This window comes from Rhinolophus ferrumequinum, chromosome 2 (genome assembly GCF_004115265.2).
Source record: "Rhinolophus ferrumequinum isolate MPI-CBG mRhiFer1 chromosome 2, mRhiFer1_v1.p, whole genome shotgun sequence".
Classification (NCBI taxonomy): Eukaryota; Metazoa; Chordata; class Mammalia; order Chiroptera; family Rhinolophidae; genus Rhinolophus; species Rhinolophus ferrumequinum.
The window spans coordinates 49,352,574-49,372,068 of NC_046285.1; the positions used below are offsets into that span (position 1 = coordinate 49,352,574).

At 45.3% G+C, this 19,495-nt stretch overlaps 2 protein-coding genes across 2 annotated transcripts in view; both read right to left on the reverse strand.

Moving 5' to 3' along the window:
* ITGB5 (integrin subunit beta 5) overlaps positions 1-972 on the reverse strand; it is a 120,125-nt gene extending 119,153 nt beyond the window's left edge. Inside the window, exon 1 of the mRNA XM_033129388.1 lies at positions 402-972. Coding sequence (XP_032985279.1) covers positions 402-471 — 70 coding nt within the window. The 5' untranslated portion in view covers positions 472-972. The remainder of the gene's footprint in view (positions 1-401) is intronic.
* An 11,800-nt stretch (positions 973-12,772) lies between these two features.
* Positions 12,773-19,495, reverse strand: part of MUC13 (mucin 13, cell surface associated) — a 29,600-nt gene continuing 22,877 nt past the window's right edge. Inside the window, exons 10-12 of the mRNA XM_033091916.1 lie at positions 18,894-18,975; positions 16,365-16,575; positions 12,773-14,711 (exon numbers count right to left, since the gene is read on the reverse strand). Of these exons, the coding sequence (XP_032947807.1) occupies positions 16,365-16,575; positions 18,894-18,975 (293 nt within the window). The 3' untranslated portion in view covers positions 12,773-14,711. The remainder of the gene's footprint in view (positions 14,712-16,364; positions 16,576-18,893; positions 18,976-19,495) is intronic.

Sequence of the window (19,495 nt, forward strand, 5' to 3'; positions counted from 1 at the left end):
CACCCGGCGCCTCCCAGAAGGCCGCCGGCCCCAGACCAGCCACAAGGGCCGCTTTGTGCCAAGGAGTGCACAGCCCCGGCCCCAACGCAGGGCGGGCGGCGGCCCTCCCCGCTCACTGGGCGCGGGCGTCCCCGGGCTGGGTCAGCAGACGGACAAGGCTGTTTACACTGGAAGGCAGGCTCCTCCTCAGCCCGGGAGGGGACCCGCTGCGGACTACAGCCGCGCGGGGCTGCGGCGGGGTGGCGCACGCAGTTCGGAAGCCCCTCACCGGGCCGAACCCCGACGGCTCGCCCTCCTGGGAGTGCTCGGAAGAGTCTTTCCACGCTCAGACACCGCCTCCCGCCCAGGCCCATCCAAGTCGCCACAAAGTTTCTTTCTGCACCGAGGGCGGCGCAGCTTACCTGGGAGTCTGGGCACAAGCGCGCAGAGCCCGAAGAGGCAGGCGTACAGGGGCGCCGGGGCTGGCGGCATGGTGGGGGCGCCCGGCCTCAGCGGCCGCGCCAACCACAAACTGTGCGGGGACGTGCGTCCCAAGCCGGAGCGCGGGGGCCGAGGGCCGGGGGCTGCAGCCGCATGCCCCGCGCGCAGCCGGGGCTCACAGCGCCCTGGGGCGGGCAGGAGGCGGTGGCGGCTGCGCTGGCCCGCGCCCTGCCGCCACCATCCCTCCCGCAGCGCTCGCAACTCAGTCCAAGGGCCGCCGCTGCCTTGGCTCGCCGGCCGGGACGCCTGGAGTGTCGCCGCTAGGGACGGCCCGGGCGGGCAGCTCCGGCAGGGGAGGGGCTGGCTCCGCGCTACGGCCGCAACTTAGACTCCGGGAGGCGCCCCGCGCCGAGGCTCCCCCGCGCGCCGGCACACTCTGCCCTTCGCCTCCGCCCCTTCCCTTCCTCCCTCCGGCCCGCCAGGCTCCACTTTCCTCCCCTCCTTCCTCCTTCTCTTCTCTCCCCTTCCAGGCCCCCGCCCGGCTGCCACACGGTCAGTTTACGGCGAGGCGGGGCGGGGCGGGGCGAGCTCCGGGCCGGGACAGCTCCGCCTTGCGCCGGGACCAGTCCGGGACAAGAGGCGGAGGGCGCCCAGGTGGAAGGCTCTTCCCGCGCGCACTTGGGGCCGGGGCTCGAAATCGATGGGTAGGGTCTGGCTGGGCTTTCACAGCAGCTGGGAGCTACAGGAAGGGGGCGGGGCACGCTCCTCCAGGGGTTACTTTAGGTGGCTAGACTTCTGGAGAGAGCGGGCACGTTGGGATCTTGCCACGGCCGTCTCGTCCTCCCAAAGCCGAGCCTGCAGCCCGGCGCTCGCGGGAGGAAGGAAGGAGGTGACGCGGTTGATGGGGAAGGGAAGACACGTGGGGCGTGGAGCCCACTTTTCTCTTATTAACGTTTTGCCCCTTTCGAGGATTCCAGACTGGACAATGTGCCGCTGTTCTTCCTTTTCCTTATCTTGATACACTGGCGGATTCCGTGAAAGCAAACTGATAAACTCAAAAACATGTGCAGGCTTTCACCTTATCGTTTACATCAAACTGACAAACTGAAAAAATAGATGCTTAGGTTTTTACCGTATAATTTACATCTGAGCTGGTGCTGAACTTAAGTGTAAGGGGTGGGGATGAGGAGCGTGGGGAGCTACAAACAGCGCGTTGGAAGAACCAGGTGGGCTTGAGCTGGGATGATGAATGACTTAAGACTGGTAAGGTTTAGGGGCAGCCGGATGACATGTTGGTTAGAGCGGGAGCTCTCAACAACAAGGTTGCCTGTTCAATTCCCGCATGGGATGGTGGGCTGTGCCCCCTGCAACTAAAGGTTGCAAAACAGCAACTGGACTTGGCACTGAGCTGCGCCCTCCACAACTAGATTGAAGGACAACGACTTGGAGCTGATGGGTGCTGGAGAAACACATTGTCCTCTAACATTCCCCAACTGGAAAAAAAAAAAAAAAAAGACTGGTATAAGGTTTATAGGCAAATAGAAGGAGGTATTATTAGATTGGTGCAAAAGTAATTGCGGTTTAAAAGGCTAAAAATAATTGCAAAAACCCGATTACTTTTGCAGCAACCTAATAACGGTAATGGGATGCCTAACACAGATAGCACAAGGCTAGCCAGGCGCTGGCTATGTTTGAATGCTGGTTCTGCTACTTTCTCTCATCTTAGGCAAGTAAATGAACTGTTTTGTGCCTCAATTTTACTATCTGTAATTTGTACCGATAAAAGTATGTACCTTTAAAAAAAGAAGTCATGTTTATCCCCATTTTCCAGTAAAATTGGTGCTGCAGAGGCTGCCCCAGGTTTATCTTGTGTCTTTCTGCCTCTCAGGGTAGTGGCCTTGGGCGACTCTTACCCAACCTTGAGAGGCAATGATTATAAATAATTGAAAGCCAGTGAAAGTTTGAACTGGGAGGTGTCATGGGCCAAGCGGTGATTTTAAAAGTCTTGTCGAGCAGGTTGTAAAAGATGGATTAGATCGAAGAAAGTTAAGTCTCAGAAACTGGGTAAATACTGCATTGAGTACAATCATTCACCTGCATTTATGAAGCATCCTGTAAGTTTAGGCCCTGTGGTATCTGACCTTCTGTGCATCACCTTTCCATGCCAACATAGTGCTTCACTGTTCAGAACCAACACACACCCCTATTTACCTGGACTGCACCTGGAAGGTGCTACAATCAAATCTACCCCCGTCCTGTCCCACGTGGTTGTTCCCAATCTGCCCAGACCTGCCAGGAGCCACTAATTCCCAAGCGATGACAACATTCTTCCATGCTCTACAATTTTAGAACTGGTTTGGAGACGCCTTTTCTAATTCCCCTGAAGCTTCTGCTTTCATGTGTGCAATTCTTTTCCTCCCCAAGAACCCTTCATTCCTTTTATTAAGCTAGGGGGTAGAAATGCCCTTCAAATGCTTTGATTTCCTCTAATCAGCAAAGTCAGGGTGCACGGCTGACCCCCCTCAGGAGGGAGACAAGGCAGTACTTCCCACAGTCACTGGAACAGTTTTCTTGGAAACATCCCATTTCTGATCATTGTTGAGCTTTTGGGCCCTAAGGAGGCTGCTGGTTGGATTGGGTTTGACTCTCAAGGTTTGAGCACGAACAACCCAGAGAAATTTTATGTTTCTTATTAGTTTAAAAATAAGGTTAAACATAGAATTAAACATAGAATTACCATATGATCCAGCCACTCCAGTTCTGGTGCATACCCAAAAGAACTGAAAGCAAGGACTTAGCTATTTGTACACCCATGTTCAAAATAACATTATTCGCCATTGCCAAAAGGTGGAAACAATATAAATGTCCATCAACAGATGAATGGATAAACAAATTATAGTATCTACAGACAATGGACTATTATTTTTCAGCCTTAAAAAGGAATTAAATTCTGACACATGCTACAACACGGATAAACCTTGAAAACATGCTAAGTGAAATAAGCAAGACACAAAAGGACAAATATATCATTTTACATATCAGGTACCTAGAATAGGCAAATTCACAGAGTCAAACTATAATAGAAGTTACCAGAGGCTGAAAAGAGGGGGAATGGGGAATTATTAATTAATGGGCATAGAATTTTAGTTTGGGATAATGGAAAATTTCTGGGAACGGATCGTGGTGATTGGCTGCACAACATTGTGAGTGTACTTAATACCACTGCACTGTGTACTTAAAAATGGTTACAATTTTATGTTATGTGTATTTTACCATAAGACATAAAAATCAGATTAGTTACAACTTTTCTATCTCACAATTCAGATTTATATGTTAATTCACTCTCACAGTGAATTGTCATATTGTGCAATTCAGTTTATAATCCAGGTCAAGAATATTTTACTGATACATGGTTGCAATTTACTATGCAGGGGAAAAAGTTCCAGGGGAGAAAAAGACAACAACCCTACAGTATTCACCTTCGTTTAGGTAATATGCTTGATTTACTCTCCTTTTAATAATCATGCCTGGGATTCGTCACAAGAAATGAAAGGTCCTGGTGACAGAGTATTACAAAATTCTTTTGCAGCAATTGATAGGGCTATGAAACATATACATTTTCTTTAATGTTATTAAGTTTTTATTTTTAAAGTACCAAATTATATTCTTTTTTATAGGGACATGTTCTTCATAGGTTTTTCTCCCCCTTTGCACCATGGTCCTGATTTGGAAAAAAATAATCCCCAGGCCAGCTCTCAGATTTTACCGCCTATACGGGGCTGCTAGGGACAGATCGAAAGGCAACATCCAGATAATGGGCGAGCACAGGAGATACAGGGGACAAGCCGTGGTGTCATTCGGTGAAAACAGCCTATTAATGTTAGTTGACATATAGTAGATCCCTCAGTAATGTTTTTTGCTTCTTTTGACGTTAAGCATACACATTATGGTCATGCCAAACCTGAGTGGGTAGAATTCATATCGAGAGGGGGGAATACAGAACAGGTCTTGATAGAAATTTTCAACAGTAAGGAAAGGTGTTTCTGTTTGTTGTTACTGCTTTTAATGGACAAATGTAGCTGTGAGTCATAGAAAGTCATATTTCTCCGAAGCTGTTAAGATGCACATACAAGCACTTTGAACTTATTTATGGAGTAGCTAGCACACCCTTGGCAAATAATTCATGTGGTTTCAACCTCTCTGTTCATAGAATTATCAATTATGAAAATGCTCATTAATTATTATATCTTTCTGAGAGCAATTTTTCAAAGGTTAGTTTTGAAAATATTTTTTAAGATTATATTTTCCAGAGGGCATGTATGTTTTCCAGCTTTCGTGAACAGAAATATCTTTCAACAATGTTCATCAGTAAAATTAGAGTAAAAGTGTGATATTTTTCAATTAATTTTGGCATGATTGTTTTCTTTTTTAGAAGACTTGTCTTTAAAATTATCTGTAGGGCTTAGACTCAGAAGAGACTGGTGGAGTCTTTCTCCAAGTGCCCCTTTTTGCTCTAGCAAAGCCATCGCAGTTTCTCTTTTCCTGGAAGTTATCCACACCACCTAAAGGGCATGGGATTTTTCCCCCGTTATTTCAATAAAAAGTGCAATGAATGAATACAGGTACACATACACACTTTTGTAATCAATCGTGATGAGAGACTTCTAGAGTAAATGCCAGGAAGAAAAGGAGTAGGGAATGGGGAGGGGGCACAGAACAGCTACTGTCCATGTAGGTGTGGCATGAGGAGAAATGCCACAGCGGGCGATGGGACAGAGGGCAGTGAGCACAGGAAAGGACAGAGCTCTCTGAAGACTGGAAGGAAGAAGCCGTAACTTGGCGATGCTCTTGGAAGCTGGGCCAGCATTTGGCCTTGGCTACTTGAATACCCCTTTCTTGTTTATCCTCCTTTTCACCTACACTTCATTCCCTTCCTTGCCACCCTCTTCTTCCTTCTTGCCTCTCTCCTCTGCCTTGTCTTAGGTCCATCAGTGGTCCGCAAGACCAGGCTTAGGTAGAAGTTCAGCAGCCTTTAAAAGGAGGGACGAGCTTCTGACCCCTACCCCTTCGTGGGGGCTCATGTTGGGGGTGGGATGGGGGGAGCAGCTGCTCAAGGACCCGGTGCACAAGAAACCATCACTCACCAGCCTGGGACCTAACTTTGCCCTGTTTGCAGAAGCTGCTGCCCCTTTTGTAGAATACAGCTCTTCATATTCAGTTGCTAGTAGAAGAAAACTAGAAATCTGAACTCAGAATCCAAAAAATCGAGTTCTGGTTCTCTACCCTTCAACCAGTTGAGCAATCACATAACTGCCCGCTCCTCTGTGGACCTCGGTTTGCTTCTTTGGAAAGTATAGGATCTGGTCCATGCCAGAGCCGGCTCTGTAATTACTACTTGTGAAGTCGAACATGTTTGGCACTTGACAGAGGGCTCTCGTTTACATAACCTGTTCTACCAACTAAAATTTGTCCTTCAGAAAACCACTGCCCTTTAATGGAGGATGCAATGCTTGTGTGAACATGTTCTCTGTAGGTGGGAAGACTGTGAGGGCCGGTTTTGAGGGTGCACTCTGAAAATGATCACATCGCCTCTTGAAATGATGCCCCAGGGAGCCTCCTCTAGCTCCCTAGCCAATCTACTCCAAATACTTAATCATCAACCACAGCAAATTCTTTGTTCCATGTAACCCCAACTCCGTCTTTGATAGTTTCCTCTTCTCCTGGCTTCAGTGGCAATAGCTCACTGACTGTCCCCTCCAACATTTCAGAGACCATAAAACAAAACATGATGCCTGCTTGTGCCCGTCAGAGGTCCCTCTTAGGTTCAACTAAACCCTCGGACTCAGAAGCTTTTCAGAGGCCACACTTGGCTCAGCCAACTCAAAAAGACATAGGGAGGAGCCACAGCTGGCGAGCATGGCAGCGTGAAGAGCCCGTCTCACAGGAGCTCTGGTCTCAGTCGGGCAGAGCCTTCAGCTCAGAGGCAAGGGGATAAGATCCATGTTGCTCCCATGGTGCAAGAGCCCCCCTGCTGTAGAAGCCGTTCAATTTTGTAATAACTCCACGAGTCTAGTTTCTAGTTTCTTCACAAAGACAAGCACAGTTCAAAACGTCCCCATTCTCAGAGAGGCCTCAAGGATGGTGCCCAGCCTGGTATTTATAGTTCATGTAAATCAATGCTGTAAAACGTCTCTTATTGGGGGATAAATACGACATAGAAATATTAACATATACTTAAAGTCCACCCAGGGACCCTAAGAGTATATTTGCATGACCCTATTGGTGGGGTGAACCCTTTTAATAAACTTGTAAATGCCTCCGCTACCCTTTGTCACACCCTGGGAGCAGCGTCACGCCCGCCTCCAAGCTACGTAGTGGGGGAGACTCAGTATCCAGTCAGGAGACAGAGACCACATCAGTCATTTGAACAGGGAAACAATTAAAACAAAAACAAACAAACAAAAAAACATACCTTGTTCTCCCCGTTTGGACACCAGGGCTCAGAAAAGAGGTAAGTGATAGAGCCAACGTCTCCGACTCCAAGGTACCCACTGGAAGTCTCTCTGTTATGTCACCGCTGCCTCATTTTGAATGGAATTTCTGATCTTCACTGTGACTATGGCACAGTCTTAACATAATTTGAGTGTATTTAAAAGAAATGCGGTATCTTAATATTTTCTAAGCGCCGTACCATCTAATAGTTGGTCTTGTGTTTATTGCAGAAAATATGTGTGAACAGTTTAAATTAGCAAATATATCTGAAAATACCCAGCACATAGTAGGCATTCAATAAATATTAATTGAATCTACCTGGTACTTCCTAAATTGGGAAATGGACCCAAGCGATTTTTTAGGGCAACAGCTTTGACCCACTAATCTTCTAGGTCGTGCTATACAGGTGGCCCCCTCCAGGGTCACCGCAGGCCTTTCATTACATGGAGCTCCATGCTTTATAACTGTCTTTACAGCATTTGTCCCCAAACCACAATTAAATCTTCATTGACAGCAAACATAGAGCCTTTCACCCTCAGATCAACAGGCCAAAACGTAGTTAGCTGTGGGGATTTGTGGCACCCAGACTAGGCGACCCAAATCACTATTTTCCAAGGGCAGCTAAAGGACAGAGCCAAGTCAGACCGAGGCAGGATGGTGACAAGCGATAACGTAAGCTACGTGGGCTGCCGCCTTATAGAGAGACCTCAGAGGGCCTAGCAAGTTACTCTACACTGGAAGACAGGACTTGAGTAAATGTCTTACTAATTAGGGTGGTGCAGCCTTAAAAAGCAGGCAAGGCACATATTTGGTATAATTGAAGGATTGGTAATAGACCAGGAATCTGCTGGTTAGGAAACACACAAGACCCTTCACCTTCCGGCCCTGATGCACCGTCAGCTTGGCCCCTATCCCCACCCTCAAGCACATTTTCATCTCTGCACGTCGTGTTTCTCCTCCAGAGAGGGCCCTGTTCCTAATCTTTTCTGACTAGTAAACTCTGACTCGTCTTTCAATATTCAGCTCAAGCCTGTGAACTGATGTTTATGGAACATTTTCCTCCATGTTCTCGAAGGGCTTGGTCCTTGCTCCGTGAGAAGAGTTGAGGTTGAGGTTACTTGCTTATGGCGTGACTGTCTCTCTGACTTAATTCTCGATTCCCTGAGAGTGGGCACTTAGAAAGTATCTGTGAAATGACTCATTTATTCCACAAATACTTATCGAGTGTATACATACATAGTATACTATGTGCCAGATGCTGTTCTAGGGTGAGGGATAGAATAGTGATGTTTATTCTGAGTTTTGAAGAATGAGGAAATGTTGCAAGGTGAAGGGAGGGAGACAAACAGACTGGATAGCTGTTCACAAAGCACCCATTTCCTCATGTTCCTGGACATGTAGCTCTGCTGTTTCTGGCTCTCTCCATCTGTTGGGTGAGGTTATGTGACCATGTTCTAAGTCAGCATAATGTGGGGAGAAGTGAGGTGTGTTAACACCAGACTTGACCCATAAAATCTCTTTTACATGATTCTCCACACTCTCTTGCTTGCCACTAGCTTAATGCACAACAGTGCGAACTTGAGAGCCATGTTTTAAATGATGGGGACATAACAGAGCGAAGCCTGAATCATCACTTAAAGGAGAGCAGGGGGGCTCAGCAGGAACACCCAGGAACAAGAACAGATGTCTCTGGATTATAACCAACATTCAGGTGACCCACTGGTCCATTGTCCAAATGTCTATTTGTATTGACACTTTGTTTTAAACCTAAACAAAAAATTTAGAAATTAGTTTAAAATGACAGATACTATATTCTAGATTGAGAATTATGTGCCATTTAGAGGGCATTGTATAAGTTAATTCTCCTCACTAGAAAAATGGTAAAGACCCTTAGTCAGGGCTGGCTAAGAGATTCTTTCTGTTATCGCCCATCTGAACTTCTCCTGTTGTTTTGCCCTAACTCTATCGATTTGCTCCCATATTCCAGAACATTCTTGGCTGTAGGATGTTACTTTATGGAAATAGGACCTTCATTCTTTCATTCAATAAATTTTGTTGAGGACTTTCTAAATATCAGAGAAATAAGACAGAGGCTCAGGTACAGAGAGGGGAAGGGCTGGTAAAGGTGGTATAAAGGAGAGATGCAGGCATTCGGTGTCAGTCCGACGGGGGACTCATTTCTGGCTTGGACCCAGAAAGAGGTTATTGTTTCCACCAAAAGGAAAGAGACGTCAAAGATTCCGCTAATACCACATAAGGGCAGGACGCCGCAGATGGTCAGAGACTGGAGAGCCTTCATATGAGCGAGAGCGAAGCTGGAGGACCGCAGACAAAGATGGAAGCCACACCTGAGGTAATAAGTAATAAGCAGCAGGTATTTTGCAGATGGTTTTAGAGGAATTACTTTAACGGAGAGAATACTTTCTGAAATTTGAACAATTGCATAAATGTAGACTGAATTTTACATTTTTGGTAATAAAGGCCTATTAACCTGTAAGCTCCAGGAAACTATTTGTATTTGGCACCAGGCTTAGTAAATATAGGAACTTCTCAGTTTCAAATAGGTAGATGTCTCATTGTCCCTACTGACCACTGAAATGTCTTACATATGTCAATAGTTTGGCATTAAATGACAGAGGTAGGCTCTGAAGTTGGGCTGCCTGTTCAAAGCCTGGCTATGCTACTCGCTATCTATGTGACTTTGGGAACGTCCTTTGCCTCTATTTCACAACTATTGAATGGGAATCATAATAGTACCCACTTCATAATTATCATGAGAATTAAAGGAGTTGCTATATGTGAAGCACTAAGAATTGTGCCTGGCATATATTAAGCACTCCATAATATATCGACTATTATTATTACTGTGTTTCAAAGTGGCTCTCTCATCAGGAAGCAGGAAAGAATTCTTTTATTGGACCACATGTCATGATTGTGGGCTCAGAAAAGATGTCACTGGTCCTGTAGGAATTATGAGGCCTTTGAGGGTTTGCCCCAAGCTTCTGTCTTTGTATAAAAGAACCCACATTTCACAGCCTGGAGGCTGAGGAAAGAGCCCCAGACTGTGTGCCCCAGGGCTCTCCCAACCTCATTCTCTAAAAAACCCAGGCAGACTTTGGTCACCTCCTAAAAACCGATGAAAGATAGAAACCTCCCCCGGCGGCATTTTTTTTTTTTTTTTTATCTTAACTGAAGAATTTTTTTCAGTGAAAATGGATTTATCTCTTTTGATTTTTGAAAATCACCTTTAAATAAAACATTGATTATCTAAACAATTGTACCAAATTTTATGCATCATTAATATGACATTAACACTACTTCAATAGTACTTAAGGTATTATAGGCCCAATAAAAAGGAACGATGTATGATCTCTAATGATCCAGTAAAAATAATGCAAATATTGCAACAAGAATGAGCTGAATGTTTCCTTGGCGCAAGGGCAAGGAATGAAGAGACAAAGAAAAAGTTAAGGGAAAAAATTTGTTTCTCATTAAAAGTGAATTAAAAGTTAACGATTTCAAATAAGCCCTTTAAAAGACCTTCCCCACCCCTACCCCCACCCCCCAGAAGTTGGGTTTTCTGCAAGCCATAGGATGCAGCGCCACCTAGTGGCCGTGAAATTTGCCCAGTAGGTAGGAAGGAGCGAGGTGGGTGGGCGGTGGTTCAAGGGCAAAACTGCCCAAAAGATTTGCTTCAAGCTGTTTTGGTGTCGGTACCTCCTGGACGGACGCCTGACCTTCTCCTCCATAAGGAAACTTAGAGCCCACTGCAGCTTCCTGCACAATGGGCTTCTGGTTTCTAGATTCTGAGAGGAAGGAACGGGAAATGATGTGATCAGCGCCTTGTCAGCAAGGAGCCAAGCCACTGATCTAAAGCAGTGGTTCTCAAACTCCACTGCACGTTCCAATCACCTGAAGAGCTTGAAAGTCCCGATGCTCAGTTCTGCCCTACACCAGTGAAGCGCTCTGGGATGGGACCCAGGCATCAGTGATTTTTAAATCTCCTCAGGTGACTCCAATGTGCAGCTGAGACCTGCAGCGTCAAGGTAGCCCGCCCATCCCCAGCTAGTTTCACCCCGTGTTGACCTTAAGAGAACCTTCCGTCTGAAGCAGAGATCAGCAGAATGGCATGTAGGTGTTTCTGTGCCGTGGTAGGGCTGTGATCTAAGGTGCCTTCCTCAAGGTCGGAGAGGTCCCTGCAGGAGAGTCCATCCCCTCACTTTAAAAAAGAACAAGAGCTTTGTTGAGTAAAGCAGGTTCCAGACCCAGTTCCACCGTGGCAGGGTGTTTCCCCCACACTTCAGATGCCAGCCGCAGGCTCTGCTTCTGACACATTGGCCACACATTTCAGGTTCCAACAACCTCCTCCAACTCAGAATACCAATCACAAATACAGGTTGTCATTTATACTTCCGACAAACTGGGGTTCCCATGACCCCATCCTTGGGTTCAATTAATTTGCTAGAACAGCTCACAGAAATCAGAGAAACATATTACTTACTAGATCACTGATACATTGTAAAAGGATGTAACTCAGGAGTAGCCAGATGGAAGAGATGCAGAGGGAAAGGTATGTGAGAAGGAGCTCAACTCGTCCATGCCCTCTCCAAGTACGCCACTCTCTCCCCGAATCTCCACCTGTTCACCATCCCAGAATCTCTCCAAACCCATCCTCCTAGTGATGATTGATTAAATCACTGGCCATTGGCAGTTCATTCAGCCTCCAACCCCAATTCCCATCCCCAAGGTCAGGGGTGGGACTGAAAGTTCCAACTCTCCAATCACATGGTTGGTTCCACTGGCAACTCCCATCCTTAGGTGTTTCCCAAAAGTCACCTCATTAACTTAACAGAAGATACTTTTTCACTCTCAACACTTAAGAAATTCCAATAGTTCCAGGAGCTGTGAGCCAGGAATTGTGGACAAGATCAAACATATACGTGAAATATATTTTAGTCACCTGAGTTACCAAATATATATTTTTTATAAATCACAATATCACATTGAGGTATTATTGATGTACAATATAGTGTACATATATGAAGTGTACAGTTTGACAAGTTTTGACATACCTATGAAACCATCACCACCATCAAGATAAGGAAAATACTCGAGATTGAGCTGGAAGGGTCCTGTTGTATACTCCTGTTTCACAAGTCTTTAATACTCATTCTATGCCAGGTCTTTACTGGGTGAAAAGAAAACACAGACTGACTGTGCACAACCTCTCCCCTGGCAGGAATGGTTACGGGACCTAGCCGGGACATGAAGGAGGAGATACTCCTACTCGAGAGTGCTGCGGGGAGGAGAGGATGAGGAAAAGCTGGTCAGCGGAGATGATGGTTTAGCTGATGGAGACAGATGAAGGTAATTATTGGGCAGTTGAAGGAAGGACCATTCCAAGTGTAGGGAATGGCATGAGCAAAGAATGGCACTCTGAAGAGGTGGTCTGTTTCGGGGGCAGCAGGTGTGGCCAGAGTGTTAGTGCACTTGGTGGGGGATGTCTGAGGCAAAATGGGAGCAGTTGGTGGCAACAGCCAGATAAGACACAAGAAGTCTGGCTTGATTCTACGAGCTTTATTCTCTCAGTAGAAAACTCTTGACAGCCTTAAGCGAGGAAGCGTCATGATCAGGTTTGCATCTTGGAAAATTCATTCTGACTATCCTCCCATGTTTCAGGACAACCAATTAGCAAACCTGTGCAAAGGTCCCAGTGAGCAGAAACAAAAATGAATTATAGGCCATATTATATAAGAATCAAAAGCAACTTTGAATACAAAGCCATTTTCATAAACATTACATATATACATATTTAGAGCATTATTTGTACTTAAACAATAGCAGTGAAAATCTCTGAAGAAATGATGTACTCTGGTCCGTGAAACCGAGAGTTTGTATGGCTCAGGGCCTTTGAGAAGCAATGGAAGCTGCCATGGTCTCATGCAGAGGGGTGCCAGGGAGAGGGACTCTTTAGAAAAGGGGCTCAAATAGCTTACTCCTAACACTGAATCCAGCACCATCTTCAAATGTAAAGGCGGTAACATGCAGGTTAAAAATAAAGTCTGTAATGACAAGTCACAGTGGTCGGACAATATTAAGTTATGTCTGTATTAATTCTGCTGCTATTAACTGATTGGTTGACAGCTAATGTCCCCACTGTAGGCATTAATGGCTCATAAGAGTGTTTTTTATTCCATTCATCACCTAGCCTTGAGACGGCAAGGGTAAACACAAGTGGAATGAGTGAGGATGCTTTCAGCTGCAAAAGCAGAAACAACTATAGGCTTACCTTGTTTTACTTTGCTTCATTTTATTGCACTTCACAGATGTTGCGTTTTTTACACCTGATGGCAAGACCCTCCACCAGCAAAAAGATTAAGACTTGCTTTATTGCGGTGGTGGTACAGGCAATATCTCTGAGTTGAGCCTTGTGCTCAGACTGGCCTAACAGTAAAGTCCAAAGACTACAGGTGTGGTCTGATCATATGCTCCAGCTCCATTTTTCCAGGGTTCTCCAGTTTGCCATGTATGATGGTTGCTATTGAAAGTGCAACTTACTGCTTTGTACATCACCAAAAGCCCTGAACACAAGGAAGGACACCTTCTACCAAAGATTCTTTATTTGTTACCTTTCACAGTTAACAGTCAAGAACAAATAATATTAACAATATATAAAAATAACTTGTAAGGGGGCCAGACATTAGACATTAACAAGGATACCGTTAACATTAAAGCAAGCCTGTGCTGGATGTGACTCCCCCATTCCTGGGTGTGCATGTACTGCTGGCCATAGCTAAGCCTCTGTCACGGGAGAAGTTTGAGACCTCGGTGAAGCACTTCTGGAATCTGCATCACCAGGCTGGAAATCTGGATCCAGAGCACGAGCTCCCTCTCCCACCATCAGCCAGACAGAATGTCTGCAATTTCAAAGTGCCTTCAAGCTCTTGCTCTGGGTTTTTTTTCTTCGCACCTTTTCCTAGGCTCTGAGTCTTGTGTAGGGCATGAATTCAAGGATGTGCCCATTTGCTCATCGAGGAAGGGTATCTGTGTGCCTTCTCCCTTACTCATCTTCCAGTCCAGCTTCCTTCTGCCTCTTTTCCTCCTGGTCATGTTTTTTCTCCCACCCATTGGCATTTCAAAAACTCTGGAATGCACCCCATGGTGGACATTTTTGTCCAGGCATTCTAATTAACATCAAAAAGATCCTGTATTCCCAGTCACTCCTCCTGAAAAAGCTGACAGACATGTCCTTTTTCTCTCTTTTTGGTGTGAGGTCCGGTCACAAGCTCCTGGCAGTTCAAGGGCAATCAAATCCCTATAGTTGAGGGATAGGAGAGCCTGAAAAGATGGGATCTCTTCCCATCGCTTGGGACCTCCACAGCTGACGTGTAAGGGTCTCCCAGGATGAGGTCACTGATCTGTAGGCTATCAACTCAACAGCGACCTTCTCCCAGGCGTGAGCAATCCTGGGGAGCTTTCCTCTAGATTAGAAATGGTGACTGTTGCCCCACCAGAAAAAACAAAAACGAAAACAAAAATTCCTAACCATTGAAAAAAATCAACTGTCTTACAGGTGTTAATAAATGCATTTAATTTCCCAGGTACTTAGTTAGCAAACAAGCTGTATTCATTGCAAACTTTCACAGCCTTCCATTCAGACAGGCTAGAGATCCATGGAAGAAAATTACCAAAGGTCAGATCTTCACTACTGTTCACTTCTCCATCAGTACCTTAAACATGCAAAATAAGAGCTTGTATATTGGGTTGAGGGCCATGGATGATTCCAAATTTTTACCATTCTAGACAAAAAGAGAGGAAGAGAGGGAAAAGGAAAACTCAGAAAAGTATTCCAACAGAAATGGATGAGAAAAATTTAGATTCATAAATTATTAACATTATTTTAATTGACATGATTTGAATACTATTATTCAAATTAGAACCTGTGTTAGATCCTTTATATATGTTAGTTTATTTGATCTTTGTCCTATGAGGCAGAATGCATTTTGTTCATTTCATAGATAAGAAAACAAGCCCAGAGAAATCAAATAACTTGTTCGAGATCACACAGCTAGTAACTGGAATGACAAAGTTTTGAACCCAGGTCTGTCTGACTAAATCCCGCACTTATTATACCACTAAAGGGTTTTCTTGAAGTAAGGGCTCTATTGATAAGGACGAAAGGAGGTTTTTAATGAATTTGTTGGTTAAGGTTCACCTTCGGTGAAGCCAGCAGGCGCTCCCACAGGACGTCCATTTTGGGCTATTGTGACCATACTCTGTGTCTGACTCAACACGGTGCATAGTGTATAAGTTGTACCTTGGTACACACACTGAATATTTAGACTTTCATGACTAAAGGAAAGTTTCTTTTGAAAACTATGGGATTTCAGAATAAAAGTAAGTCAGGTTTTCCCAGAATGTGCGAAGTGCATTAAGATCCTTAAATGGCAGTGTGCTCACCTGAGCAGCCTGCAGGGGTGAGATGCACCCCCGGAGAGCGCAGAGCCTATGCCTGCCTGCCCTCCTCAGCCCCTCGACCACCCTCCTGTGTCCTCCTCCTGTATCCTCTGTATGTTTCTACTCTTCTGGGTATGCCTCACCGTAACCCCTCCTTCTTTTCCTGGCTCTCCCTTTCTTTCCTTTTTACCACTATTTTTTAAATTATTTCTCTCCTTGCCCTCTTTTTCCTGTCTCTTCTCTGGCCCCCTGGCTTCTCCTCCTTCACTATCTCTTCTTCCGTCCATAACAAGTCCCCTTGTTCTTCTTCCCTGAGAGAGTCACCTCTTACAGGCTTTTTCTCTTTTAGCATTTCCTTTGGATCACACTGAGCAACTTGCCAGCTACGATTGTCCAATACAAATCTAAGGAACACAAGCTAGTCTCTGACAGTCCTTCCATGGGAAATAAGCTGTTACCAGTCTCACTTGACTTATGTCTTTTGAAATGGATCGGGTCGCCTTGAAGCCTGGGCGGGGTGGGCTGGAGGGGAGGAAAGGAGATTTGTCTTTACACAGCTGGCTGGAAAGGATCCACAGAACCGTGTTTCCATCCAAATCCTCTTCAGGCCTGACCTGTGTCCTCGGTCCTTCAACAGCCTGGGAATTATAACTCAACCCCACGCAACCACTGGAGTCTTACCCATAGAAACGTATTTTCAAAGAACCTTAAGGGATTCTAAGTTAAGCCTTTTTTTTTTTTCTTTTTATAGCTGGGGATATAGATGGCCAAGGAACTAAGTGATATGGCCAAAGTCACATAGATGGTCAGTGTTAGGGACCTAGTGGTGGCTATTTACAATAGCAGAGAGCTTCTTAGGACCTTCCTCTTTTGATTTAAAAAAAAAAAAAAGCCTGCAGGGGCAGCCAGGGCTTGGAGAAAATACAGTAGCCAGGTCCCTACTCTGCCCTGGGGCATTTCACTCAGAAAAGCCAAACAGAAGCCCAGTGACTCACCTAATAATCAGGACGGGGCATGCCTCTGTGGTCGGAGGCCGCGTAGGGATTCTGCCACTGACTGTCTCTGGAGAAGGTTGTCCTGACTTTAGGGAAGATGCTCACGTCTGCTCCTGGATTGCTAAAGCCTGTCGTGTGCTGCTGCAGTCTCAGATTTTGAAAGTCGTTCTCAATCAAGTTCTGTTCTTCAATAGTGTTCTGTTTCTTTGATCTGTAATCAGTAACAGGAATTAGGATCTGACAACAGCAGAGAGTCCTTAAAGCAAATGTTAATATTCTTTTTTTTTAATTTATTTATTAAATTTATTTTTTTATTAGTTTCATGTGCACAAAACAAAGTAATACTTAGATGTTTATCATTTATATCCCTCACACTGTGTCAAGCCCCCTCCCCCATCCACTATCCCTCTGACATCGCACACAGCCATTACATTTCCACTACTATTTTCAAATTTACATGTGAGTGACCATAAAAATATCACACAGAGCTCTCATACATCCACCATCCAGATTCCCCGATTGTTACCATTTTTGAATCATGTAAGAATAAGGCAGACCTGATGCCCCATTACCAGTAATACGTCATTATTTTGTTCAGTAATTTGTTCAGAGTTTCTAAGTTTAAGGACAGTATTCTCGTAAGTTCCGTGTAACCATCAAAACCAGAACGCTAACACTGATCCAACATTACCATCTAATTTCAGTGGTCCCACGCACATTTTGCTATTCTCAAGTGTGCTGTTGAATGATTTATGGAAATAATAATAGAAGTCAAAGAGAATAGATGATTTGTGACCTAATTTTACATTTGAGGAAAGTCAATGTCTATAGAAGCACCTCTGAATGAAACAAGTTCAACGTATAAAGGTCTTAAAAGGAGAAATAGGAGTTTCCCAGGTTCGGCTCTCGCCTCTCAAGGACAAGCATTGAAAGCCAAGTGGAAACTCTTGCAGGTGAGGGAGGCATCTGCCCCCAATTAATTCTGATCATGACTTTCTTCTTCCTTGTGTCCCACAGGGCAGGCCATGGACCTGCCCCTGTAGTGCCCTAGACTGGAGTAGGGAGTGGGACCAGCTAGATGATCCATGATGCTTTCAGGGCACTCCCAGGGTGATAGTCACTGGGCCTCCGTCACACTGGGAACCTTGTAAAGGAAGGCTCCCTTACTCTGCGAGCCTGATGGCCAGCCCAGCCTACAACAGAATTCCTGCCGGGTTTTTTTGGTTGTTGTTTTTTGTTTTTTTAGGAGGGCGCAGCTCACAGTGGCCCATGTGGGGATAGAACTGGCAAACTTGGTGTTATTAGCACCATACTCTAACCAACTGAGCTAAGCGGCCACCCCCCAGAATTCCTGCCTTTTGACAACACTCCTGTCTGAGGTGACAGAGGAGAAGTTTCCTTTTCTTTGAAATGGACAATAAATAATTCTTGGGTTGTTCCCAAGAACCAAGAGCTGAGAGCAAACATGGGCCTGCAGCAGGAGGAGATGAGAGTGTGGCTGTCCCAGGGTCACAGGTTCTATAGCAGCTCCTGAGCAAGGTGGAGAGCCAGGACAGTGAGCTAATCCTAAGAAAGGAAGAGACAGCCTCGCTCCACCGTCAGAATGTTCTGGGCCTCTCCTGGAAAAGGGAAAGACATTCCCAGTCCCCAACTTGGTGTCCTTATAATTGTCTCTGGGGAAGTTAATATCAAAATGGAATTTTTTTAGAAAGGAAGAAGCGAAATATTTCAGGAACCTAAAAATCTATTTAACCTTTCACAATATAGTGTAAAAATACCTATTTTGCCAAAATACAAGCTATGAGTTACATGTTATTTTTAAAAAGTAGGTTGTTTTTATCAAAGTGGATCCCCCCCTGACACATTTAGAATAGAATAGATAACAGCTTTCTCCCTCCCTGTTAACAAAGGAAACTTTAGTGTATCTGAATATTTGTTGCATAAATACGTAATGTTGTTAAGAAGCGCACTTCAGGAGCCTAGCTGAGAAATGGCCATGCAGAGCCAGTTCTACTTGAAATTAGGGGGCTCTAGTTAAGGTTGATTTTTTTGACCATTTGCAACATGGTCCTGGGCAGAGGACTGACTAAATGAAAATTGTATTTGACAACATCAGTGGGTTAAACACTGTTAAAAAGGAATTTTTGATAAGAAAATGGTTGCTATGTCACATTATAGTGTTAAACAAAAATAAACCTCAACAAATATTTTTTAAAACACATAGAATACAAAATTAGGTATATAATATCCCTTTAAAAGACAGAGAAAAGCCTGGAAGGATATACGTCAAAATGTTGCCTCAGGGTGGTGTTTTATTCTGCTCCTTTACACATTTCTCTATTTTCCTGACTTTCTTCAATGATCATGTATAGCGTATAAGAAAATTAAGGTAAGAAAAACAAGTCAATGGTTTTAGAGAGGCCTCGCCTTACTGTCTTTCTCCTGCCCTGGGAAAAGTTGTGTGTGTTTGAAAACTAGAGTGTCATGCCGGTGGCGCTGTGCCCCAAACAGAGACACTTCTTTCCATACCTTGCTGATATCAACGCAATCAGCATGCCAAGAAGGAGGATGCCAGCAATGCTGCCCACGATAGTGAGGATCAGCTGAAATGCTGAAAGGGAAAAGAGAAGAGTAGGAACAGTTTCCCACAAGCAGGCCCCTACTGTCTACTGCACCGGTACGTGTGTTCCCAGAGGTTCCTGTCTGTGAGAACAAACTCACCCCTCCAGGGTCAGGTTGGGTGGGTGACTCACTTCTTTTAACCCTCTCTCCCCGCCATCTTCAACCCCCAACTGTGTCTTCAGAACTCAGTCCGAAGAGGCAGCCTTGCCAGACAGGACCATAAATGCAAAGGAGGCCACGGTGACAGGGCCATCCTGGAACTTGCAGGGGATGGGATCTCACCCGAGGTCCCCACCCCTTCCTGACCTCTGCTGCTTTTGCCTGCCCACCACACCCGATGTGATGATAAGCTGGGGGAACTAGGTTAGAGCTCAATTGTCACTAACAGAGGAGCCAGGTATCTGGCCTCACCTGATAGAACTGGTGAGGGAAGAGTCTGGAGGTTCACTATTACCCATTCTCCTCCTCTGTTAGTGTTGTCCCAATCTGGTAGGTGTGGGGCGTGGGAG